Source organism: Colletes latitarsis, chromosome 7 (assembly GCF_051014445.1).
Source record: "Colletes latitarsis isolate SP2378_abdomen chromosome 7, iyColLati1, whole genome shotgun sequence".
Classification (NCBI taxonomy): domain Eukaryota; kingdom Metazoa; phylum Arthropoda; class Insecta; order Hymenoptera; family Colletidae; genus Colletes; species Colletes latitarsis.
Window position 1 is genome coordinate 18,637,145 of NC_135140.1, and position 26,885 is coordinate 18,664,029.

Below are 26,885 nucleotides of genomic sequence, written 5' to 3' on the forward strand. Positions count from 1 at the left end.
CGGTGCGGCTCGCGGCTATTTCGTCCACGTTTCACGCAGCCGGCTTCAACCCCCTTGTTTCGGCGAGAGATTTTCTTTTGACACCGGCACGAACGGAGTGGCTAGCAATCGTTGACCGTCCCCCTGTTGTCGTCGTCGCCGCCAAACAGAATCTCGAAACGTATCGCGAATGAGACACTAGGTTGTCAAATTTCACGGCAATTTATCTCGAGGGATTATCGACTGGGATCGAGTGAATCGCTCGAGCCGGTTTTCGAGGAACTAAGATAAGCTCTTTCCGGGAACGGAAAAAGCAAACGGTATTCTGTCGCGTTCCTTCACGGTAAAACTCGTGGAAAGTGCTGCACGCTCCGGTTCACGGTGCGCTATTCAGAGGGACGGAACAAGAGAGAGGGGAAGAGGGAGGAAGTAAGAGAGGAGCCGTGTTCGCTGAAGAAAGGCGTGCTCGCGACCGAGCTTTCGGGATCTCGTCTCTTCGTAGACACGCTCAGATTCTTTCCTGATTTATTTCCCCCCCCCCCCCCCGACTCGTCTAAATCGAAATGTACCTCTCCTCGGGCAATTAACCGGGGACGTTGTTTACGCGCGTCGTCGATTCGATGGACATCGCGCAGGTCGTTTCCATTTGAACACCCGTCAGTGTGTCGCGGTTGAGACTGATCACCCCGGGACCAGAAGTGAGTGAGTTTCGCGAGTGGTGTCCGATAATAGACTGACGTTCGAAAAAGAATCCTGAATATGAGGCTCAGAAAGACGCTCGTCCTATTGGTCATTGCGAGTGCGGTGTACAGTCAAAGTGAGTATTCTTTTTAGGTTGTCGATAACACATTATTATTAAGTTAAGCAATTTTTACAAAATTCTTCGTTTAGAAACGGGCTTACACTGTGAGATAAATTGTCTGACTCCTGTTATATTTATCTCCTTATAACATCGCGATGCAAATATCTTATAATTATTTAGTATTTGCCACGTCTTACGCAAAGAGAAATATTACAAACAATGTTATCAACGAATTGGCGAGGTTCTCCCGATGAAAATGAGTCCAAACACGGCCACAATCGGACGAATTTCGATTTCACAGAAATGGAATTTTTTCCAAAACGACTTCAATAGCGCGTAATTGAAAATGATCCGAATAGGGTCGTGTTTGGACTCATTTTAACCAGGGAAACCTCGTCAATCTATTGGTAGTACTCCCACGTATATCCCAAAAAATGGTAAACAAATTTGAAACGCTCTGTTAATTTTTTTACTTGCTCTATTTTTTACTTCGAAGCTGGTGGCAACCTGTTCCGCAAAATCATTGCGGATCAAGCGCAAAACATCTTCGAGAAATTATTATTCACGCCTTAATGATGCGCTTTCGGTCTCGAATCGGTTCGATACGTTTTTTATCGGAGAACGACACGCGAACGATTCGTTCGGTCCTTTATTCGTACCTGGGGCTATTCTTTCGTTTTAGCTGGATGGTACTGTCGCGTTTCTGGCCATTGATCAAACAGCTTTTATTTATAGCTGAGACAACGTCACTGAACTCTTGAACTTTTCTATCGCGCTTTTTGCAAAGTTGAACGCCTTTCGAAGGTTCCGAAAGTTATTTGTTGACCAGTGTTGCTATTAAAAATTGGTTGACCGGCGTATAATTCGCCTTCAATGCCCAATCGAACTTATCACTCGTTCTAACAGTGTCGAGAGAGAGGCCTAGCGGCGATTGTTTGGATGTTTGCGTCAGATAGTAGCACGTTTCTTTTGAATCGTATCTCACGTTGCTGTATCATTCATCTCGAAGGAATTCGAGCTTCGTGTCGCAGGTATACTGACCCGAAAGATGGTCATTTTTGTCCTGAGTCATCGTGAACAACGATCCGTGCGCGTCTATGAATTTTTATTCGAAAATCTCATAGACTCGATGCTCCCAGAGCAAACCTGTCTGAATACGAAATTAGAATGACTCATAGATTTATTCTGTGTCCATTCTTCGACACAGATACTGGAGATTACAATGGTAAGTTTCTACACGTAAGTGTTCCTCGTACATTTTTTAACGAATAAACAAGCAGACATCCTCACCGAAAACGTTTGATGGTTTTTCAGCAAAAACTGTACGAAGAAGCAAATTGTTTTACCTCCTCTTAAGCGTTCTTAATCCGAACGAACGAGTTGAACTACTTAAACGAATTCCAGGATCGTTGGTTCTAACCCCGATGGAACAACCTTGGAATTGATTGAAAAGAAAACCCGTTAATTAATTTTACCACAGAAGCCATAACCATCAACTTCGAGGGAAAGAACGTGGGAAAAATGGGAAATCGTTTCCCAGGCTACGGTGCAAGAGTCTCGCAAACAGCATAGTTCCTCAGGCTGATGTAATAGATTTAACGGGGCCTTAAATATTCATTGCCCCTCGAACAATTGTACTTTTTCTCAAAGCCAATAAACTTTGCTTACCAAAGTAAAAGCTACGCTATATTCCTAGTACCCAAGTGTGAACTAATTGGCGACGATAAGATCTTATTTGAACGAATTTACGAGCCACGGTGCATCGCTGACCGAACATCTAATACCGAGATTCAGGAGTGCAAGAAATTATTCCGGTTTACAAAACGCTTTGAAGAACTGGAACTCGAGTTTGGGCTTCGATTGTCCTCCCCCCCAATCGCGCTACTAAGCCTCTGGAAGGGCAAACTGTGATCGTTTCACGCGCGATTGCGTTATTACTTGTCGTTTCTTCTAGCCAAATAAGCGAGGAAACGAGCGTCGATCCCACCCTCGCATCGCCCTAATCGCTTTGTAGTTCTTCAGCGGAGCCGAAGCTCCCGAACACCGACAGAGATTGCTTTTCCAGATAATCGACGGTAAACTGGATTCGAAAACCGTCCAGAAATACTTTTCCTTTCTTCTTTTCCGGATTTCGAAACCTCCTTACCTGAGCAACCCAGACCTAACCCCTTTTAGACGCAACCGTCTCTACGCGGCTCGTTTTCATCGTTGAGGACACTTTTGTCATGGTAGAATAGCTGGAATGTGCTTTTAAAGGAGGCTTTTTCCCGGTGGGATTATCAATGAATCCACCATTAATGTTTTGGGGGTGCAAACATCGTAGATTATTATAAAAATACAGTCGTTGATAACGGTGTTGTATAATACTGTTTGGCAGAGTCTCGGCGATATTTCATTACACGATTCGAGCCAGTCAGAAGTGAATTATGGTTCGAATGAGATATTACTCGCCTTTTTTGGTCCCCGTGGAGTTTATTCGTCGAGGACACCATTATCCACGACTTCCCAACTCTCACGAGTCCGCCAGAAACATGGTGGAATTCCTGTGCACCAGCCAATTTACACCTTGCTGGGGAGCAAGGTAAAAAAGGGCTCTCAAGAAACCATTAGGGGGAGGGGGGAGACCTCCAAAAAATGTTTCTTATTCCACGAGCGACCGCAACGCGGCTTATTTCACTCTCCTCTAATCTTGGAAGCGTACCGCGGTAAGATCGAGCATGTTGGCGAGGCGGGGACTCGTTCTTTTGGTGGCAGCCGATGATGATGGTCTGTGTGAACTGGTGAAACGAGAGGACCAGCAAAAACGCAATCTTCTGGAAAGCGGCAATTATACCAGCGAGGGGAAACTGTTCTCAAGAACATTCAGGTCTAATCTCGAGTACATCGGACACATGTCTGCCTGAGAATTTTGCACCGACGTCATTAGCATTCGACCGAGTTGATACACACGTCGGTTTGTCTCTTTGTGCAGATATACCGATCTCCTTATAATTCACACTCGAAAGCGTTCCAGTCAGGAATTAGTTTCAGTGTTGGTACTATCAAAGTTGCAGAAGCTGGTCTTTTACAATCTGGGTTAGGTATGGTTTGTTTCTTCGTGTAGATATGTCGATGTCGTAATTGACACTCGAAAGCATGTTTCCTTCTGTAGATACACCGATGTCCTTATCATTCACACTCGAAAGCATTCCAGTGAGGAATTTATTTCAATATTAATATTATCGAAGTTGTAGAAACTACTAGTCTTGTTCGATCTGGGTCTTACAAACTAGTCTACTCCTTGACGAACGTAGTTGCAATACCAGTTATAGATCACGAAATTCTCACGCCAGATCTTCTTAAATACATCGTCAGTCGTGGAGGTTCATCAGCGTCCAGTCACCAGACTAATTAGGACATTAGACGTTTCTATTTCGTCTACCACCCCTCCTTTGGGACTTGAATCTTCCGTGGGGCCTCGATGGTCATCACAGACTCCTCCATTGAGAAATTTACTGGCAGTTTCCAACATTGATAAGATCTATTCCAGCTTTAGGAGGTATTCATTTTTCTAGCCTCGACGTTCCAGCTTCACAGAAGTATCTTAATTAGAGAGCCACCGAAAACCGAACAAAAGATCGCGGGCTGGAGCTCGGTCGGCACCTGTTCCTCGATTAGCCGGTTTCGTCGCGATATTGCGCCCATTAATCATGATCGTCGAATGCATCGCAACACCGGAAAAAACACCGTTCTCATCGTGTCCCGACGAAGCTGCTCACCTCTGAGCTACCAGGGGGAAGTCATCCATCATCTCTTTGGCGACAGCCGCGCTATCAAAACCGCCACGATATCTCGGGAGGCGGTTGTTCGTCTCTTTCCTTGCAAAAGAGTCGAGAACAAAAGGATCTCTGCGCCGGGATCCATTAGGATGCATGCCAAAAGGGCGTTAGAGCCATTAGGTGGGAGAACGGTTGCAGTTTTCGCCGCCGACAAAGACGACTTTCGTTTTGTTTCGACGAATCCTCTTTTTTTTTCGAGGCCCATTGTTTCTCAATCGCGTTGCGTACACTGTGTCCTCGATCTTAGCTCGACGACTCGGCAGACTTCCATCCGCGATAGCCTGGTAACAGGTTTAGGTCACGTTCTCGATTATTTCGTTACGTTCCTTCAACGATTTGTATTATTTTTTATAATCTTCAAAATCAGTTTGGTAAACTATTTTAAAAAATAACATTAGACATTGTTTTAAAGAAGGCGTGTTCGTTGCGAGAAGTGTTTTTTCGGTCGTCGAGCGTGGTATTAAGCGACGCTGGAGCACGTTTCATGAAAGCGTGCACGAGGAACTCACGCATAGGCGTAACCGAGACGATCAATTGACGTATATTAATGCATTCACGATCACGTTCGATCGGAGAATGCGCTCGTGGCGCATCTGCCCTTCGGAGCGACCCTCGAAACAACAGGTAGATCGTTATCTCGACGAGGCTTTCGCCGCGATAAAGCCGCACGAAGAAAGCCAATAGCGAAGATAATCGTGTGTACTGAAGCGGGGGAAACATTTCCGGAACCGATCGCGATCCCAACCGAGAAATTCCACGCGTTTTCTTCGCTCCATAGCCATGTTGCGATATATGTATATACGTATGTCGATATCTTTTCAAAAAACTTGATCTTCCTCTAATACCGCGAGGAAACACGTTGTTTAGCACGAGAATGAAACTAAGAATAGGAAGTCGACGGAAACTGCGCACAATAACTCGTATTCTATCCCAGTGGAACACCGTGGGTGGGTGGTAAAGGGATAATATTTGTCTGGAATTGTCTGTGGACTATCGAAGCATAATATTGCACGGTGTGTAGGCAGCAAATAATTGATATGCAAATGTGCCTTTTATGCTCGATACCATTGACGATGTGGCATCGTGACCTGACGTTCTATTGCACACTGTCGTTCGTAACTTCGTTTCGTACCTCCACGATTTTACTTCCATGTTTATCATCAAAAATTACGAACAAGAAAAAATCAGAGTCAGCGACGAATTTATTCCTCGCTTTAAAATTTAAATGGACGCATTCGACGAAGCAAGTGTGCAACTACGATCGATTCGTAGCTCGAATCTCGTTTTGTCGTTACACGTCGATCACAATGACGGGAGCGACAGAGTGCGATACCGGTTCGCCAGGGAAGCAGACCGCCTCTCGATTTTCAAAGATCATCGGTTCATTGTGGAGCCGTCCCGTGTGGTTCGGTTCCTCTTTGTCTATGGCGATTCAATGGCTTCGGCATTTCGCGTCCGAGCATGGCCGATACGAGAAGCCCGCGGTGCGGTTTTCCCACAGTTCGTTCCGTCGTCGTCCGTTCCGTTTGCCGCGCAAATGTTCGATCGCTCGGAAAATAACGAACGCACAGTTAACTCGTGGGCATATTATCTCGCCGCGGAATCTGGACGAATTCCTCGAAAACCGCAGGGTCGTCCAGGTAGATTCGCCTCCCGCTTTTTTTGCCACTGTGAAATTAATTTAGGCGCGCGGGAACGAGTGGAGCACTCCGAGAGGAGCTCAAAAAAACGATCGTTGGCTTTTCTTAGCTGTATAACGTCAGCTGTAGTCTGTGGGGGATTTTTCTGAATCTTCAAACTTCTATTTCTCAAAAATGGCCGAGACTACAATTTCAGTTTCGCTTATTCCGGATGCAGATCCGTCAGTGTACCGAATTTCATTAAAATCGGTGGGTGTGATATCCTGAGAAGCACAGTAGCTGGATGGACACGCGAAACCATGCTTAGCGACTAAAATAATAAAGTAGAGAAATGGCGGTTTACATACGCGAACTTATGGACGACGGTGTACGGTAACCCTCGAAACCTGCTCGATACAATGGACACTGTTGATCCGTGCAGTTTCTTTTTTATGCAAGGTTTCTATCGATTGGTCGAGGGGCTCTCGTCGCGAGGTGATTTACGGGGCACCATAGTACGAATCGAGAGCACCGAGAGTTTAATGCCTGCTCAGGGGGGATACCGCTGCAAAAATTCAACGCGCTCGAAGAATCTATCGATCGCGAAGACTTACCAGAAGCTGCATCTCGATGCTTCCCTCGGGGCAATAAATTATTCAACGGGTCTTAAATATTTTCGGTGCCGGAACTTTCGGTGTTATCGATCTGCACCCCTCGTGGAGACATTCTAAAAAAAGAATTCGAGATTATGAGACTGCATGCGCCAATAAAAAATCGACAAATGTTATTATTGACCTACCTGATGCATTCTATGCAAGGCTGCAATTTTCAGACTTCTATTGCATTCGATCTGGAACCAATAAAAGCGTAGTATGAATATCAAAGGTGAACCACCACACTCTGAAAGGCCAACCTTTGGCACTGTCCATCGTAGCATAGTCGAACAATTTTTAACACTTTGACTCCCAGACTAATAGCCTATAGTGAATTCTTCTATAAGGTCAAGCATTTGTTTTTAGCATCAGGTATCGACATAGTGAGTCAGATCACTAGAACCGAAGTCGACGTCATTCGTTGTCATCCTATCATTGACTTCTTGTAAACAGTATCAGGTGACACCCGCTAGCCAGGCTGCAAGCCTAAGCGATAGTCTAATCGCCACGCTCAAAGTCACTACCTTGGGGATCTTATTAAACCTGTTTTATTATGCAAGTCACCCCCTGTACTATCTACCATTAGGAATTTAATCAAGCACTCCTGTAGATACAGTAACCAGACGCCCGTCGACGATCAACGCAATGTCTACCAAAAGTGTCGAGAGACACATCGATAATCTTTTTTAACAATCTATTTTCATTCCAATACAAAGGTGTAAGACGACATCTTTTGATCGAGATTGGTACGCATAAAATACCAATATCTGACATATGGGTCTCCGTAAATCTTGTTCTCGAATGATGTCATTCCCTTGCAGACCAAGTCGCAATCGGTCGTAATCTCGCGCAAGATCCACGTGCTTTTCGTGCATAATGAGTGGGAAAAGGTCCCTTTGGTCGAGGGATAAGGCTTCCAGTTAGCTAGCCAGGTCCCTCCCGGAATACACGATTGTGCAAGAATCTCTGTCTCCGTTCTCATCAAATTTTCCTCGATATTAGGTACAGTTCAACCTGAACAGATTCACTGCTAGACCAAAACTGGAAACTACGAAACCTAACATTTATCCCAGGACTTATTTTTGTTATCCACTATTCCGCGATCTTAAAAATTTTAAACACTATCAGATAAAGCCACTAACTACGGTGTAGGCCTAAGACATAGTTTAGGATCTCATTAGGTAATTACTTTAGAAAACTTATTAAACTTAGACTCTAATGAGGCGAGATGTTCTGTAGATACAATAGTGAAAAGCTCGACATTAACGATTACTGCAAAATTGCACCTTCCGACGTATCAGATCCTGTAAATTTGCCATGAACGATGCAATTTCTGTTCAGACCAAGTCACAGTCGTTCGTAATCTCACGCGAGATCCACGTGCTTTCCGTGCATAATGAGTAGGAAAAGGTCCCCCTGGTCGAGGAAATGGATTCCCGGTTGGCTAGGCCTTCTGGAATACAGGATTCATCGCGTTCAGGTAGAAGTCTCTATTTGCATTCTCATGAAACTTCTGCAAACTTCTTGGTACTAGGTACAACTTGGCAAATCAGATCTTTTGTCTATGTTCTTGTCGTTCTTCCACAGTCTTGCTTCTCTGAAACAGTATCAAACTGAGCCAAGCAACGATATAAACACCTGGTCTCGTCTTCGCTGCGAGTCTACTTCCTCGAGAATCTTATTAAACCTCTCGAACCGTGCAAGTCACCCCTTCGCGATCCCTCAGACGTTTAATCAACAGTTTTTGCAGGCACAGAAGCGAACATCGCGACGTCAAACGCCTCCCAACGCATCAGATCCTGGAAATTCGCTACGAACGACGCAGTATCTGTGCGGACCGAGTCGTGGTTCGTGATCGCGTGCAAGATCCACGTGCTTTTCGTGCATAATGAGCGGGAAAAGGTTCCTTTGGTCGGTGGGTTAGGGTTCTCGGTTGGCTGGGCCAGGTGCCTTCTACGCGTGTCACGCGCCCACGTTGTCCCTTCGTACTTTCGAGAGAAGGATTGAATGTCCGCTGTATCGTACGGAAGGGTACGGAAGAAAAGGGAGAATAAACATCGAGTCGCGGAAGTGGGTGGTGTGAACCCCTACGGCAGATGTTGCGTTCCATCACGAATGTCGCGGTACTCTCTTGGTTCTTGTGCGATATGTTGCACACGCGCCCTTATTGTCAACGATCGGTTCCCGTTTCGACGAGGACCGCTTTTGCGGCAGCTTGCAGCTCCCATTGTGTCCCATATCTTGACTTGTTCGATGGCCTGTGTACGCAAGCTGCGATGGATCTTCGTTGTTCCATGTTTGATGATGTTTGAGACGCCTGTTAAAAGCGTTTCGATGAGATTTTACTGTCTTCTGATGTTGCGATGCAATTGGGATTTTTAATGTAACCTTACCTCTATCTAGTTGCAAAGAGACCATACTCTGACCAATTTCGTGAGCCACTCGTGTTCGAAACTCTGAAGGACCGAGTGAAATATCCTTGCCCTGTCTGTCAGCGTATTGGGAGTTGTTGCGTTTACTGTCGTGTGTCCATTTATCTCGTGTGCTTCTCCCTTTAATGACACAGGTACACGCGAGCGAACGCTGAAAGTTCGGCACGAGCTACACCGGTGAGAGACTGGTTTTCATGGCTTGCGATTCTGGACAATGAACAAGTATATGCATGCGAACTTACGCACGGGATGTATTATGAACATAAGTGGGCACGTACTTGCAATCTTCCTTTAGCAACCTCTGAATGCATAACACGTTTTACTTGCTCTCGTACACCGTGTAACGTTCGCCGGTTCTCCGTTAACCATTGAACGACGTCTGCTTGACAAGTTCGAATATTCGAGCTATTCGTGCTCGTTTACGTTCCGATACTTTGCAATCGAACGGCGTCCGATTAATTATTGGGCCACTTTGGACTGTTCTAACTTCGTGAAGACACTCTGCGTTTATTTCTTGCGAGTAATTGTGTCGAACGATGGTGAAGTATTGTTTTGGGACACGGAGTTTGTGTATGTCCCTCTTCTGCTCGAGGGACACCATAACGCTGTCACGGTAAGGTGATTCCACGTGAAACCTTAATAACCACGCGAGACCCCCAACAAACCAAAAGCATAACCCGTAACCGGATAGATATTGCAATAAATGGTGCACTGAGCAAAGTTCGAACCACGACGGGTCTTCTTTGCGTTCGAGCGGACGTATTTCAGACGCTGGGCTGCACCACCTGCGAAAAGAGATTGATTAGATTAGAGTAGGTTTACGGAAAACGTACAGGGTGACTCTGTACGAGGTGACCGAACTCCAAGTTCGTTCCACCTATCGTCATAAATATTTATTTAAGAAGATAATGTTTTAGCCTCTATTCGTGAAACGTACCGTCATTTTCAGACCCTACCCTGCTATCGAAATTTCAATTATTATTAGGGCGAAGAATTTGTAAATCGCTGGTAATGATAGCACCGTCAGACTGGACCGAAAAGAAGCATAGATCCCTAGACGAGACATAGGCGAGAAAAAAGATGGTGTATCGCTTGGTCACGCGAGTTATCCTTTCAAAATGACAAATTCTGTTCGGAGCCTCTGTTAGGGCGTTCCGAGGCCGATAATTATTCCCAGAGGACCTGGGGTCCAGACCCCACACGCGATCCAAGATCCGTGATCGATCGCACGAAAATACCAGATGGTGGACCAAGCTGTGATTATGTTGGAAACAGCTTTTTCTTTTTTGTAGAACGCGTTATGAAATGCTCGGACTATGGAATTCCAAGACTGAACGATTAAATCATTTTTTAATTTTCGTTTCATCGCGTTATCGAAACATTTGGCTTTTTCTAGTCGAAACAATGACGTTCTTGCAGAGATTTCGTTCACTGTAAAGGGGTTTCGTGAATGCGTTGCGAGATGAAAAGTGTTCCATGACTAAAAGTGTTTGGGAAACAGCGTTCTTAGACAATAGAACGCGCGCGTTCCTCTCGACACGCACGTTGTCTAGGCATTCGCGGATTATAAGAAACTTCCGGTTGACTCCTTCGCTCTCCGCTCATTCCGATGGTCATTGTTGCATTGCCAGCGAGTGTGACGACCTGACAACCTCGATCCACTCCCGAGACACCTCTTCCTTGCGCCACGATTACGTTCTAAGACGTAATTTCCTTCGAACGAGGTCACGACGGATTGTTCGCCGGTTTTTTTCCTTTTTTAAACGACTGAGTAATCGGCTGAGAACTTGACTCACGGTTCACCAAAGAGGGCGCGGTACCTGTCTCTCTTTAGGTGTTTCCTGAGAGATCGACTTCGTTCGCGTTCTCACTTGCCAGGCGACTGTATTCAACACTATGGCATTTCTATGCTCAGAACCGATTGGAAAGTAAGATTGTTTTGGTGTGGTCGTATCTATTGCTTTCGTAGGTTTCACACGGAACAGTGGTGACCACTAAAAGAATCTTAGTACATTTATAATCTCGCTAATAAATTAATAAAAATTAATTATTAATACAAACAGGTTACAAGGAGTTTTACATCGTTTGGTGACGAAGAGTTCTCTGAACATGGAGCAGAAAGAGAAAGCCTAATTCATTTTGAATGAATGACGTTACGCTAAGCCGTCTCTTTGATCGTAAATTGCCTTTTCATAGAACTAACGTTATTAGTCATCAGCTTGGGCGACACGAAATCCTGATTAATAGCGAAATAACAGTTTTCAGAAAATACAATCACTGAATACGAGGTTGCATCCTTTCCTACGACGATTTAACAATAATTGCAGACACCTAACTCGAGAAAAACAATTCTGAGAAGTCGGTCTCGCCGATAAGATACCCGAACACGCCTAACTGGAGTCACAGCTGATTCGAACGTGCCTCGACAGGTTTCTTCTTCGCGCGCAGCACGTGTTTCTTCGGCTCGTGTGAAGAAGTGGAAGAATATAGGATTTGCTCTCCACTTGTTCGAGTCACGTGTCACTTGAATATTGTACTTCAAAATAAAACAATGATCATCGGATTATTTTTTGCAGTCTTCATTTCGTTCCACTCCAAAGTTCCGTCGCTCCAATGGAAAGCAAATACATCGTTATAGTAATGTCTCCTTTTTAGGAAAGCGTATACTTAATAACAGATTGATTACCTAACAAAAAGAGTGGAACAGCTTTTAAACGTAGCCTCGGAGATAAGAGCCTACGCGTGGACGTAAACAATGGCTTGTCTCCGCGAAGTTTCCACGAAGAAGGTCTAGGAAAGCTAACTACACGTTGGGAACAAGTATTATATAACACTGGCTGGGGACACGAGTCGATCCAAAGCAGAGAGGATCATCTTTGCGAATTCTTCGAGCATGAAGAAACATGCTCTTCCCAACTTTCTTCTGTTTCCTACGCGGTCGTGCCGTGTTACCAGACTCGCGTCCCCACACATAACCGTTCGAAAGGGCTGTGAACTATGTTTATATATACCACATAAGCGGGGTGGATACCTGTTCCGTGCGATGCACACGAGGTATCTACACCCAGGATCCTTAGTCGAAGTTGACAACAAACGTTAGTTACTCGCTTCCGTATCACTCGTCGCGTTTTCTATTGTCACTGGGTACCATGGCGTGCACAAGTTTCCGGACAGTTACCTTCCCAGCTATGCTAGACCTCTTCCTATCCAGATATTCGTGTGGCTTGCTCTTCTCTTTAGTTTGCTTTCCCAAGAAACACTCAAATTTCTTATGTGATGGGACAGTAGACTCTGGATTCTAGGTTCCACTGTTTGACCTGTTCGAGTATTGGGTCCTCCATCTTTCTGAACACTTGGATACAAGTTCAATTTTCGAATAGCCACGCAGGATCTTGAAAAAATACACCTAATCCAAGAAACACTCAGATTTCTTATGTGATGGGACAGTATACTCTGGATTCTAGGTCTTACTGTTTGACCTGTCCAAGTATTGGGTCCTCCATCTTCCTGAACACTTGGATACAAGTTCAATCTTCGAAAAAACAGACCTAACCCAGTTGCAGTGGGCATCAAGTTCGATGACCCGTCCAATGAGATCGTTGAACAAGTGTCCATGCATTTGGGAGTAGTCTACGGAGTTATGTAGCATGCAAGTTGATTTTAATACTTGATTGCGTCCGTCGAGATTCACGGTTGCAATTAACTAGCCTAAAGATAACCAGCACAGGTACAGCGGTAGCGTCCGTGTTGAGCAGGCATCAAAGTGCGGCGAAGACTGTTTAGAAGTCGTTGCTGACAATCAGGAAACGGCGAGCAGATATCCATTAACATTCCAGGGCGATCCGACTCATTCAATGCGAATCCCGTCGCAATTACCCTTGTAGTGCGCCGCACCAATTAGTCGGATCCCCTTTTATTACGTACGGTTTTTACGATAAACTCATTGTCGGCGTGCGTGGACGATCTTCTCCCAAGGACTGTTTCGTAGCGCTCGAGAATCAGCGAGCGAAATCTCGCCGGGTAATTTGCATTGCATTAGGAGAAGCCGAGCTACGAAGTCTGGGGTCCATCTGTTGACGTGGACTAGGGATTTCTTTTTTTTATTTTAGGGCCGTTCCTCGACCGTACACCTCCGGGGCGCATCGCCGAACGAGGATCCCACTTATGGAATATGCGTTCCGCCGCTTTATCGTGGGCGTTGCATTCTATTGTATCGAAGGCGATATACCTTTATGCGCGGACGATTATTCACGGGGAAACACGACGGGACGAAAAAGAAAAATAATAGGGGAGACGTTTGGTTTTCCTAGCGGACGAGGGTCCTGAGAGTCGTGTTCGGGGAATCCCAGGGTCGTTAAATTTGGTCCAACCGAATCTGCTGGGTCCCTATGTCGTTCTTCGTTAAGTCCAGTTCTAATTTATTTATTTACCGATCGAATTCGACGAATAATGCAAAGCTTCGCGTGTACGGAGAATATTGTTTAGTGCTCCATGCTGAGAGAAAGTAGCCTAGATCTCTGTCGTCAGGGTATTGTTGGAGGTTACGGGGCCAGCTGACACGGAGGACACCAGACGTTTCGGTGGGCCCGATGTCCTCAAACTCGAGAGGAGCATATGTCGCCCGGATACTCTTTCGCGATGTCCACGCGCATTTTCGATGCTTCCTTCCTCCTCGATGGCGGAGGTTTCTCTCAGTCTCTTCCTCGTAGCTCGAGCCACGCGCATGGCGCGACCGCGTAGGACAAGCAGGTGCTACCACGTGTCACTTCGGGACCGTGACAGATGCAAGTGTCGCCTGGCGGCACGCTTCCTTCACTTTCTCGTCTTTTTTTTTTTATAAAACATCGACGATTGCGTTTTCTTCTGGGTAAACGAATTGGACGAATTACGTCTTCAGTTCCAGCATTAATTAAACAAATAATCGATTATGAATCAACGAGCCCCAGGCCTCGAGCGCTCTTGACTTTTTCCGTCGTTCAACGAACCCTTCATCGGCGTTCGCCAAGTTTATATTTAGTCGGTTCTCTCTGCGGCAGCCTGTCTTTTCGACGCCGTTCGTTATTTCCGTGCGTGTTCCCTTTGATCGGAGCGGAAGCGGGATAAACGAAAGTCCACACGCCGGGTATTTGCATTCAAATGAGAATTGTGAAGGAATCTTTCCGCCGACGGAACGCGCGTACGCGATTGTGCTCCGCGGGCCTGCACGACTGCGAAGAAAAGGGAATTATATTGTTCGCCTCGAAAGGAACGAGCCAACCCCGGGGCTCTAAGGAACCAATCTGTCCGAAAGTTACGGAGCAACGGGGTCCATTCAACACGTAAAAGTCCTCCAACCCTCTGTTGCGGTGTTCTACAAAATGGAGACGCCTCGAAATCCAAAATGGCGGCGCGAAAGAAACATTTTTCAACCTAGACAAGCTAGACAATTTCTTTAATAAGAATTTCAAAACTTTTCCACGTCCCTTTAGTGGGAATCCCCATTCGAGAACTTGTATCTGATACGTTATTTCTTTATGAAATCATCAATACGCAATTATTCCAATCTGTTTCTGAATTTCTTTAGTGCATGTCTCCTAACCTCAAAACGTACGTAATTACTCGCGAATAAATAATAATAATAAACATACGAAAGGATACGTTCGAGCGGAGCATTCGATAATGCAGAAAGATATTATCGGGTCATTCTTCGAACGCATTCTTGATGTAGTTCGCTAACGAGAACGCGGCTGGCGGCGTGGTACTAACGAGTGAAGGAAGGCGAAAGTACTCGACGGATTTCTTCCTCCTTATTACGAGAGCGAACATCCTGCCGACAGGGTTTCTAACGCCGCTGCGTTCAGCCAGACAACATCTGGTTATTGCGACCATTACGCCTGCGTACGCGCTCCGGCACTTGGGGATGGCGATTCTTTTGGCGTTGGGGGGTCCAAACCGAGGGTCATCGATTACAACGACGAGTTTTAATTGAATTTTAATGTAAAATTATAGGGTCTTATCGCTCAAAATGATCCTGCTCCCGAGAGGATAAATTAGACCAGACTCGTCTCGATGTAATCGAGATACGGCGTTCGCGATAAATTAATTAACGATCCACGCAAAGTAGCATTGAAAATGTCGAAGGTATTCTTAAATGCACGAAGAACAGTTCCCCGCGGTCTTGTGCATGTGCTACTGTACAAGTATTTATAGTTTTCGACTTCTCTTGCCGGCTGTGTACGACCGGAAACCAACCGATTATATTTAGAAAAAGACCTGACTGGACGTGGAATAACAATTCTGCTCGTGTTTGTGGCGAATCGGCATTGCAAAGCAGGCTCTTCCTTTCAAAGAGGATTCCCATTGGTAGAGTCTATCGTTAGAATAGAACTATGAATTCGATGCCCCGGCACATTGTGCGTACTATCGTACAAAATGTCTTCCTGTTTTTTTTTTCAACAGATGGCGTATATTATAACCTACAAACGATTGATATTTTTAGTGCAATATTCTATCTATTGAATATAGGTATTCCACGAAATAAATTTTCCTAAGCACAATTTATGTGATACAAACGCAAGCAAAACAAAAGTCCAATTAAACTTCACATCGAGGTAGATAAACCCTGCAATATAATTACTTAGCCTAAAGTAATAAATACGGTTGGGTTGGCAATCTTGTGTGTGTGTTCCTTAGTATTAGCTCGAACTTCTTTTAAAGCGGCCAGGAAACGTTTTGTAATAATTAGACACCGGATGTTTATGCAAATGCATATGCTTATAGAGAATTAATAAAGTTATTGCATACTTTTTGCACTTATTGCATGAATCAGTAAAGCTACGATATAGGCGAAGAATGCAGAGTTGAATTTCTTACAGTCTCAGTGACTTCCGGTTAGTCCTTTCGAAGTAGATCGAAGGAAAACGATTATACTTTGAGAGTAATTCGATACCAAAGTTTCCAAAAGGTGCCTTTCGACGTTTTCGGTTGAATCTGCGTTAAAATAGTTTGAAAAAGACTCGGTTAGGTCGAGGGAAGATGGGATAAAATTAAGTACCGTGGATGATGAGGCGATAGAAGCGAACTATCTGCGTAGGACCATATGGCGCGCGAAACAAGTCCGATCCTGATCTCGGTGGAGAGATCCCGGAGTCAGGATCGAGCAAGGTCATTTTTTGCAAGCACATTGACCTCGAAAAAGAAGACACAGAAAGCCTCTCTCGATGGACTACCGGATGTGGATCATCGGCGATTTTCTTGGTACAACAGGCCAGACGTTTATTGCGCGATTAAAATCTTTCGAACGATCGGCGAGTGTTTTGCCATCCAGTTCATTGAGACTTCGGGGGACGATGGATCGCGTACGTGCGCCTGGGAAGATGCAAACCACCGCGGTCCCGAAAATTAATGGCGGGCTTTTCGAATCTCAGAACCGTTTCGAACGGCGACATCACGATTTCGTAATTTTTTGTTCCTTTACACTTTTGCAAATCTGTCCGAAAGGAAACGGGAGACCTCGTTCTTCTTCGTGGGCGATTTTCACCTCGTAGACTAGCTTCAGAAAGCGTGAAGCCACGCGTTATGCCTCGTTGCAATCAATCGTCTAGTTATTCAATAGACGAGGAGGCTCTTACATATCGTACGTATCATTTATACGCTTTATCCTGAACGTTCTCGAGTCGTCTCGACCATTGAAAAAATCCTGGATCGAAGCTAATAAACATATCGAACGTTTTCAACTTTATAACCAGCGTGAGATTATTTTAATGCCCGTTCAGAACGCATCGTTGAAAGCTCGATACGATCGAATCACGGCGCGAAAGCAACGGTTACGAAACAAGAAACTCTGACCGAAACGGCGATGTTACACATTGGCAAGCATTGCCTGGCGCAATTAAACAACCTGTTTCGGGATTCCGTCACGTTATCCTCGCCGTTCCCTCTTTCATTCAGGCTCGTGCACGCCGTTCAAAAAATGTTGATGAAGAGAAAAAGCATCGGGGCAATTATAAGGGTACACGTGATCACGGTAAGACAAGAGTCCCAGCTAATAGCGTGTTTCCGGTTCACGAAGGTAATCTACGTGGCAACGAGGCAACGGTAGGGTACCTGCGTGAAAGATAAAGGCCCTGATCGAGATATTAATCCGGACCTAACCGAAATCGAGACTGAACGGCGCCACTACGCGAGACCAAATCGTTAAAATATAATTAAAACGGTTAGCGAGCGTGATGTTCGTTTGTTCGCGATGATAAACTTAAGAGTTTCCTCCAGAGTGGACGAGAGGTATTTATATCGTTGGTAAAAAGAATCGTGCGGGTACACAGTGCGGCGGGAGATAAATAAGATACAATTTATAGGGAGCAACGGTGCTCCCAGCTGCACTTGCTGCACTCATTATCGCTCTCGGGAGCTCGTTTATACGACGGTAGGTAACATTCGTGCGCGATGTCACGCGAAATGGATCGAACGGGCACTCGAAATAAATTCTTCACGGGCAACGGGAGAGAAAAAAAGGAGATCGAAGATTTATAATCCACGGTTACTAGGCAAGGACGTCACTGGACACGCGATCCACTCCTCGCGATCGAGGGATTCTTGGCATTCCGTGTTCCCTCGGGGCCGATTAAACCCCTCCTTTTATTTCCACCATTTTTATCCCCTATTCGCCTTGGCAATCGTTCCTCTCTACTCTCTTAAAGGCTCCAGGGTGTCATTTTTTCAATTGCCTAGTCTCTCTGAAGCCACCCACGCAAAAGTACACAATTTTGGGCACTGTTCTGCCCGTAGGAGACAAAGGTCCCAAACAAGGAGGCCTTGCAGCTGATAACCGGGAGCCAGAAGCAAGGCAACCGAAAAGAAAGGTGCCTGCAATACGGACAGACGAATTCTCCTCGGAAGGAAAATGAGACAATGTGTGTGTGTGTGTTTGTGTATGGCCATCGTCGGCGGGGAAAGGGCGTAATGCCTCGGCAAAGCAGCTTGTTCTTCGCATTCCTTCTCGCGGTGCTTGTCGCGTTCACCTCCGTGCATTATATACGACTAAACTCGGTGGTCTCAAGTTCCTGAGAACTGAACCCACGGGGACTCATAACGCCGTCGATCCCATACCGTGTGCCGCGCCTTCCTTCCCTACGAGCTCGCCCAGCTAAATAGAGTCCAACGTGACCGTCGTCATTCAGCGATTCTTTTTATTCTACGCGACACGGGCCTAAGCTCTTCTGTACTCGTTACGTCACGATATTGAGTTACGATCTCAGCAGAGTCTTCTCCTCGTTCCTGGATCCTCCAATCGGCAACAACTTGCACAAATAACGTCCTAAAAATTAAGTTTTGCCTGCAGTATCGGCGACCACTTAACGAGATCTCTTACAAACTTATACATACTTACAGTATCACAAAATGTACCAAACTTGGGCTCATTTTAGAGCATACATTTTCCAAAAATCCTCCTGCTTCGAAGAGTAAAATGAAAAACTGAGGGGTTGTCTTCTTTTTAAGTTCCACAAATCCAAAGGACTCATCAATTTTTCCTTGCCGTTTTGTCGTCATTTGAATGCAAAGCGTGCCCGCCAAATTTGCAGACTCTCGTCGAACAGATGACGCAGAAGATGAACTTTCCGTCGCAGCTGTTTGAGAATGCTCGACGTCGGTGACAGATGCAACAGGTGTAATCAAATTGCACGCGAAACACTGTGTTTGGCATCGCTGCTCGTGTGAGGAATATCGTTGATCGCTAGTTACAGTTCTAAATGAGTCGAACATCTGGATGGAAGATGATCCAGACCGTTAAGATTGTTCTTGATCGGGCGACGCCAGCTTAAACTATCCGCAGCTGGCTGTGACAGCGCCACAAATAATGTCCGATGGGAGAAAAGCGGTGGACCCGGGAACTGCTTTCCTAGCAAACACGGGGAAAGCCAGGAAGTACGGAAACGTCCTAACGAGATCGACGGGGCACTGCCTGCCGCTCAAGCGGCGTCTCAAGCATCTTCAGAGTACTTTAATTGACCAGCTGACTCGTTAAAAACTACCATCGATGACCGATGATACGTGACATTAACGACAACTTAAGTGCAGTGCTTGGCTATCGAATTAGAACCACTCGAGAACTGCCGAGGAAGTTCCATGACTTTGCTAGCAATCCATGAAGTTGAGGCTTCGATGGAAATCGAAAACCTCTTCCAAGGACGCAGTTCGTACCCCGGAAGCCTCGAACAGTTTTAACCGCAAGAATCCGTGAAGACCGGATAAGATCTAAATTCGCAGAGATCTCAAACGAGTCCGGGAATTGAACTTAACGGAAGTCACGCTGGCTTTAAAAATAAAAACGTGACTAATTGTCTTTTTCATCGTTCTTCAACGGTAATCAACAACTTGAGAATACTGTAGGGTGTACGATGGAACTCTCAATTGTCACGAAGATCGATCTAATACTTTTTTACTTTGATAAATTCGAGAGCAAGCATAATCCATCACAGGGGAGCGATAGTATTACGTTTCGTTGCAAAATTTCCTGGTGGTCCACCTGTCAGCGTCGCACCTGCCTTCCTAACCACTTAATGCCGACGTTAATGACCATTCATGGATCGTTGGTTGCACGACATGTGGGTAGTAAGGTGGAACGCGATTTATTTTCCATACTGATATTGTTCTCCTTCTCTTTCCACCGAAGGGGGTAACCATGGTCGAAAGATACAACCTGATCTGCATGTAATCATAGATAAATAACTGATTTTGTTTAATTTTATAGCTTCTTTAAAAGATAATTGTATTTGGATATACTCTGATGCATTTTTGAATGGCAACAAAGTGGATTCATTGTTGTGCCGTTCAAATGTATGCAACCCCTTCGTTAAAAGAGCGATACGCCACTATGTGAAATTCATTATGACCTGGTTCTTTCATCGCGTAGGCCACTGACACTACGAATTAATCGGGCTTCCATCGCGAAGGACGTTGCCGGTGTAAGGTCGTTCACATGACCCTCGGCACGTTCATGGGAATTTATTTTATTCTTCGCTTCGGTGTATCGATTTGCCCTCGAATGGCGATACATAATGTGAGAACAAATTAACATACACCGACTGTCTGTTAACTAGTTCCGCTTTGGGGGATTATTCTGACCTTGCATTGAAAACAACGCAAAGTAGCTTATACCGGATCCTTATGGATCTCTCTGTGTCCAAGTTGCTTATTGCAGTGTCAAAATGGCTGGGTTACATCTGAATTTACTACGATCCTCTTTCAAACAAAACAGCAACATTAATGTGTACTTAATTCCACTATGTTATACTTGAGTATTCCATGCCATCTATATCACATACAAGTGTTAAGGACCTGTGTGATTATTCAAGTTTTCCAGATAATAAAATGAAAAACGAGAACCACATGGCTCGTTAGGTAAGCTCAGATGAATCTACGCCTATCCAGATGCGTAGATTCTTCTGTAAACACTGCATCACATACATTTTCACAGTTTGTACACTTCGAGAGTAAAGGCACTTTAACTACCGCTTGGATCATATCCCAATCGACAAAAAATAGGGTTTAGTAAATTCCTCTTCAAACACCGCATCACACATACCTCTTTAAGATACCGTTTGAGCCGTGATCCGTTCATTCCGTTGAGCAACTCCATCTGCAACAAAAAAAAGTAGGTGTTAGTTTAGGGAGATCTAATTATGCGGTATGGTGCCAACAAACTACAACACACGATCACGTTCTTCGTTTAATGGGCAAGAAGCGCTTGGCGCAATTACACGATCGACGAAAGCAAAAAGTTGAGTTCGGAAACGTCAACTAACGAGGCGCATTGTTTCATTTGCAGATGCGACTGTGATCACCAGCGACGGCCTTCAAGGCTACGACCCTCAGTTCATGGTCGGCTGTTACTTTCCCGCGGAATTTCAGGGTGAGTTCATGACACAGGTGAGCGGAAAGGAAGCCAGCGATACGACCAGCGAACCCATTCAATACTCCACCATCAACATCACATTCAACGCTATACCTGTGTGGGGCTACTGCCACAGGAGGGTCGGCGATAACGTGTTGCTAATGGACAGGTCGGTCTACGCTGAAATTACGAATTATTCAGTTCCCGGTGATTTAATCTAATTCCGGTGTCTCCGCGAACGCTTGACCCTGACACGGCTCACTCGTTATAAACGTTATTTACCCACTGCTAGCTTCGTCATTTGCGGTGCAAAAAAATGCTGAATAGAAACTACTCCCGTAAAGAACTCTTCTTGGCCTGTTTATTCCAGATTACTGCAAAATTTATTACTATTTTGCATATTAAAAGCATATACACCACTTCCAAGCTACTAATTGGTCCATCAAAGTATGATCTATGGTAATTCTGCTTTAGATCTGGGTCTTTCTCTCATAGAGAACTCTTCTTGAACCACTTACACCAGATTACTGCAAAATTTATTACTACTTTGCATATTAAAAGTATATACACCACTTCCAAGCTACTAATTGATCCATCAAAGTATGATCTATGGTAATTCTGCTTTAGATCTGGGTCTTTCTCTCATAGAGAACTCTTCTTGAACCACTTATACCAGATTACTGCAAAATTTATTACTACTTTGCATATTAAAAGTATATACACCACTTCCAAGCTACTAATTGATCCACCAAAGCATGGTCTATGGTAATTCTGGGTTAAAATGCTTGTGATCATGGTGGTATCGATCAAAATGGTCTCTAACTAGATCCTCAAGCTACTGAGGAGGCAACAAGGACCTCCTTTGGTCTCTGGAAGTCCCTAGATTCGGGCTGTCCCAACGCAAATGATCCTCCATTATTGGCGGCGCCAAATGCTATCCAAATCCGCGAACGCACCCTCAGGGATGCTCCGACGTCTGCAGTGTGTCTGGGATGGAAATAGACCAGACTGCAGACAGCGTCTGCTACACTTTCAGCGTTTCATGATTAACGGTGCGCCATTCTAAATTTAATGAACCGGTAAATAGACGATACCTCGAATTACCTAGTTGTCCGACAAAACGTTTGCAGAACTTATCCTTCATTTGCAACGTATTTGCAAGACTGGTGCACCGTGGCAAAAGATCGACGCTGCTTTTTGTTCTATTGTCACCAGTCCATGACAATCGTAGGTTTCTTCGACGAATTTTTGCTAGTGGATTCTTATCCATCGATGGCTCGTGGTCTTCAGTTCTGGGTACATCTTCCGTAGTCCGTTGGATGCATTTGTAGAATTTTTCGTTCGCTTCAGGTACAGCGACGGCGAGTGCATTCGATGCTTTCGTCTGCTGAGGAGATCGAGGAACGTGATCGAAGTGTTCTCCGAAAATCTGAACAGGTGTTACACCTCTGAATCCACGGCTTTGGCTTCTTGCGAAACGTTGAACTCCACGTCGATCTTGTACCGTGAGTAAAATTTAATTATTTTCTTAGAAGGGTATTAAATGTAGATTCACAGTTAACTGGCAACGATCCAAATTGTTTACCGTCTGCTTAGGCACCAAAGAAATAGGAAACGTTGCTATCAGGAACGAGTACTGTCCCATAACCGGGCAGTATCATTTCAAATACAGCGTGAACAATGGATCGAAAAGGGTCATTGAATGCAACAGCTTTTCGTCCTCTTTCAACAACTGTCCAGATGGTTCTGTTTTACGACTGCACTTCAATCGTTGCACCTTCGAATCACAAGGTACTTGATAAATATATCCTTCTTGATTCTCAATTTCACTGTTTTTAACTAACTTTCCAGCAAATCTCACATTTAACTGTTTGGGCAACTGGCCTGGTCCAAACGGATCCACTTATTTTGCTCTGTTGGACAACAATGCAGCCAGCGAAGGCAGACCGCAATACAGATGCGGGGTAAGTTCTAAATAATATTTAGAACCCTGTAAATCGCATAATTTATTACTTATATCTACGTACAAAAATAATTGTTATAGTTATTCCACGTCGATAACAAAATGGGGAAGACGTACATGGCGCTGAGCAGCGATTCTAGCTGTACAGAAAATTTAGACAATTCGACCAGCGGATACGAGACTCTGGTTCTTAGCAAAATTCCAAATCAAAAGAAAATGCCTAATTACGTGAAGACTCACGTGGCTACGTCAGTATAATTTTAACGGATAGAAATAAACATTTCAATTTCATCAATCGTTAATGAGTTATTTAAAAATATCCGTCGATATAGATTTCCAAAATGGGCCCAAGGCGTGTGGGAACAATCTCTTATCGTGAACGGCACTATGACCTTCACTGACCTCAACGGTTACAATAGTTACACTTTTATCACCGTAGATTCGAACGAAGAGACCGGTCGTTACATAGTTTACTCCAAGGATCAATGGTAAAACAGAACATCAACTAATTTCAAATTTTAAAAGCTGATTTCAACAAAATGATTTTGGATAATTTATGTTTCTTTTCCCCCCCAGTGAACAGGCGGCTTATTTATGTTTAATGATGAGACAACGAAGCGAAAATGTATTAGAATTCACTATAGGTATTTATCTCTCCTTTTCGAAATCCTAACAATTAAAAGTTATCGTAAACCTGACTTTAAAAATGGTCGTTTACAGGAATAGTACTGAGCCCAGTTTATCAAACATATTTGTGCGACGATCCTAATTTGGATAAGCCTGTATGGATGACTCAAGCAAGTAAGTTAAACGTAAAAACCAATGTTGTAATTATTAACTGAAAACTTATCGTGGAAATTGAAACTTATTAGGAGTGGAACGTGTGGTGGAATCGCCTTGTCCAATTACTGGCCAATATATGGGAATGATAACCGATTTATCGGGCATGTGTGCCGAGTTAAGCAGCAATTGCAACACGCGTGAAATAATGTATTTTAAAGTCACGGACTGCGAGTCTGGCGAACTTTACGGAGGTAACATATCGAGTCTACTACAATCTTTAGTAGGAAACGTTTTAAATAATTTCGACTCGAAAAATGTTTCAGAACGAGCATACCTCTGCTTGGGACAGTGGGAGGAAAAAGGTGTTATGTACGCGTATACATTGAGAAACGACACTAGTACCAACGAATGCTTCGTGGGTTTAATCGTGAACGATGAAGAAATCTATATCAAAGAGGCAGGGGATCACTGCATTCGGAACATCGACCCTAAACAAGAAGGAATGCGTCTGTATAAAAAAGGTAATTTTTTAAATTTGAATTGTATAAAAAAAAAAAATTCAGATGGTTTATTTAACGTTACTTCAGGCCAATGTTATGGAAATTCTCCAAGCCCTGCGCCAACACCAATGAAACCAATTCCTCGCAATCCAATAATGAGAATTGCAACAACCCCTAGATCCAGAATATCAGGTAAACTTGAATGGCCAAAAATTTTTTATTTACGTTGTACCATTGATTCTACGAGATTTTATTTATTGTTTTATTATGACAACAGGTACGAGCAGTATACCAGGAAATAATATTCCATCCTTGACCTCCAGTAACGCAACTGCATCCTACAGTTTCGTAACGCTGGTAATGTTACTCACATTCTCCAGAAGTATTTACATGCATGTTTGAATAACTACACTGCCATTAGCGAAGAACAATGAAATAGCAAATGAATATTCTTGCGCGACTGACAATGCCTAGGGTCGTTAGAAAATACTGGGAAGATATAAATCGCACGTAGAAATCAGATTACTTAATTAATTTCTAATTACTTTATAATCTAACTTATACGTATGAGAGGTCGTAACAATTTAATTTTGAACCAGGAAGAGCTGCGAAAATATCAGAAAATTTTCGCGCTATCGTATATTATATTAACAAATACCTCTACGATTTATTTTCGCTTTTAAAACAACCATCACTGTAGATACGTAAACTTTTATAACTTATGATATTTTCACCAAACACTGCCTTGTAAGATACAAGTAATAGGAAACTAAAAACTGTATGTTGCTAGGAGAATCCAAAGAAGTCAACATCTAATATGCGTCCATTTTAATACATCTTTCGTACTTTCGCATTTTTAGAGACAAATTTCAAAAACTGTATATGATTCTAAAAAATTTGGCAAATATGGTCAGCACCGAATAATAATTTTTTTTCCACTGAATTTAAAAACAAAAGAAATTTCCAATGGAAGTGAAATTTAAGCATGTAATTCAAAATATACAATATACAAAATATACAAAAGAATTTTAATTTAGCTTAAACTTTTTATCTTTTATATTTAATAGTTAGCTAAATATTTTTACAGTTAATTTTAATAGAAAGTATATTTATGCCAAATTCGAACATCCCTCGCATACTATATTTTTGTAAATAGAAAAGTTAGGATTAATTAAAAGAGGAATAGCAGGAGTGGAAAAAATCTTACTAACAGAAACACAACAATAGAAATGAGAATACAAAATTCCCTAAAGCGATTGAATACGCATAATTATTACCGTTAATTAATCAATGAGACTGACTGTAATAACTGCACTGTACAGAATAGTCCACAATAAACAGAATACTTAAACATCACTTTGTATATTTAACAACAAATGTGATAGGCAGTCTGTTTGTGGTGGACCATCTTGTGTATTAGTAACTATATCGATTTATAAGTAACTTTGTTTTTAATTTATATTTAAAAGATGGAATAACTCTATTTTCTAACAAAACGCATATTAATATGTAAGAATAAATTCCGAAGAGAAGGAAATGTTTCAAGCAATACCACACAAAAAAAAATATATTTTATAATACGCGAAAGTTTTACAGTTAGTGTAAAACATAAACAAAAGAACAAAAGTAACAAGCATACAAACAGTAAGATATACTATTGCATATAATATGTTCTCTGTGATTCTAGGGGGAATTTTTAAAAAACAAGCAACAATAAGTTATCACATTACAATATTAAATACACTACATGTTAAATTAATTTTAACTTCAACATCTCCGTATTGATATATGCAAATGTCATATATTTTAAAGTAGGATTTTTACAAGCAAGCATTGTGTGAAATGGTACTTTTATAAAATACTTTTAAGACTTGTTTTTATATTTATATATAAATGTATATACCTATTGTATTTGTAAACTGCTTTATTATTAGTGTATAATATTAATATCATAGTATGTACAATGTACATAACATTTACTTTTCCAGTCACATTGTGTATAGTATTAAAAATAAGTCTTTTGGTTAGAATGGCAGATTTAAACTTATTAAATTTAAATTATATGTATAATTTACACTATTATCTTTCTATGTTTGTATAAGTGCTAAAATTCAGTCCAGTACCATACTATTCCTGTAATAATTACAATGCATAAAAGTGCAATTGAGCCAATTTTTTATACGAAAATCTTTTGAAAACTTAGCTATTAATTATTGCAATTGTACATACATCACATTACAGATGAATTGAATGTTAGCAATTGCAGGAACTATTTTTCTATGTTGCCTAAAGTAATTCTCTTTAATATTACATTTTACATTCTCAATTGACAATGTTTCCAGCATTTGCCTAATATCCAATTCTTAATGTATAAAAATAAATAGTAATTACTTGCTTGCATATTATTAAGTTATTTATTTTACATAGTCATATGATAGCATAAGACAATTTGTATATTAATATT

At 43.0% G+C, this 26,885-nt stretch overlaps 1 protein-coding gene across 1 annotated transcript; it reads left to right on the forward strand.

Moving 5' to 3' along the window:
• Positions 1–26,678, forward strand: LOC143343270 (uncharacterized). The gene is made up of 13 exons (XM_076768002.1): positions 1–796; positions 21,110–21,344; positions 22,526–22,680; positions 22,772–22,966; positions 23,027–23,139; positions 23,220–23,386; positions 23,471–23,626; positions 23,715–23,782; positions 23,859–23,939; positions 24,011–24,172; positions 24,245–24,442; positions 24,509–24,613; positions 24,699–26,678. Exons 1-13 carry the CDS (start codon positions 739–741, stop codon positions 24,821–24,823), a joined length of 1,818 nt encoding a protein of 605 aa, XP_076624117.1. The 5' UTR covers positions 1–738; the 3' UTR covers positions 24,824–26,678.
• The last annotated feature ends 207 nt before the right edge of the window (positions 26,679–26,885 follow it).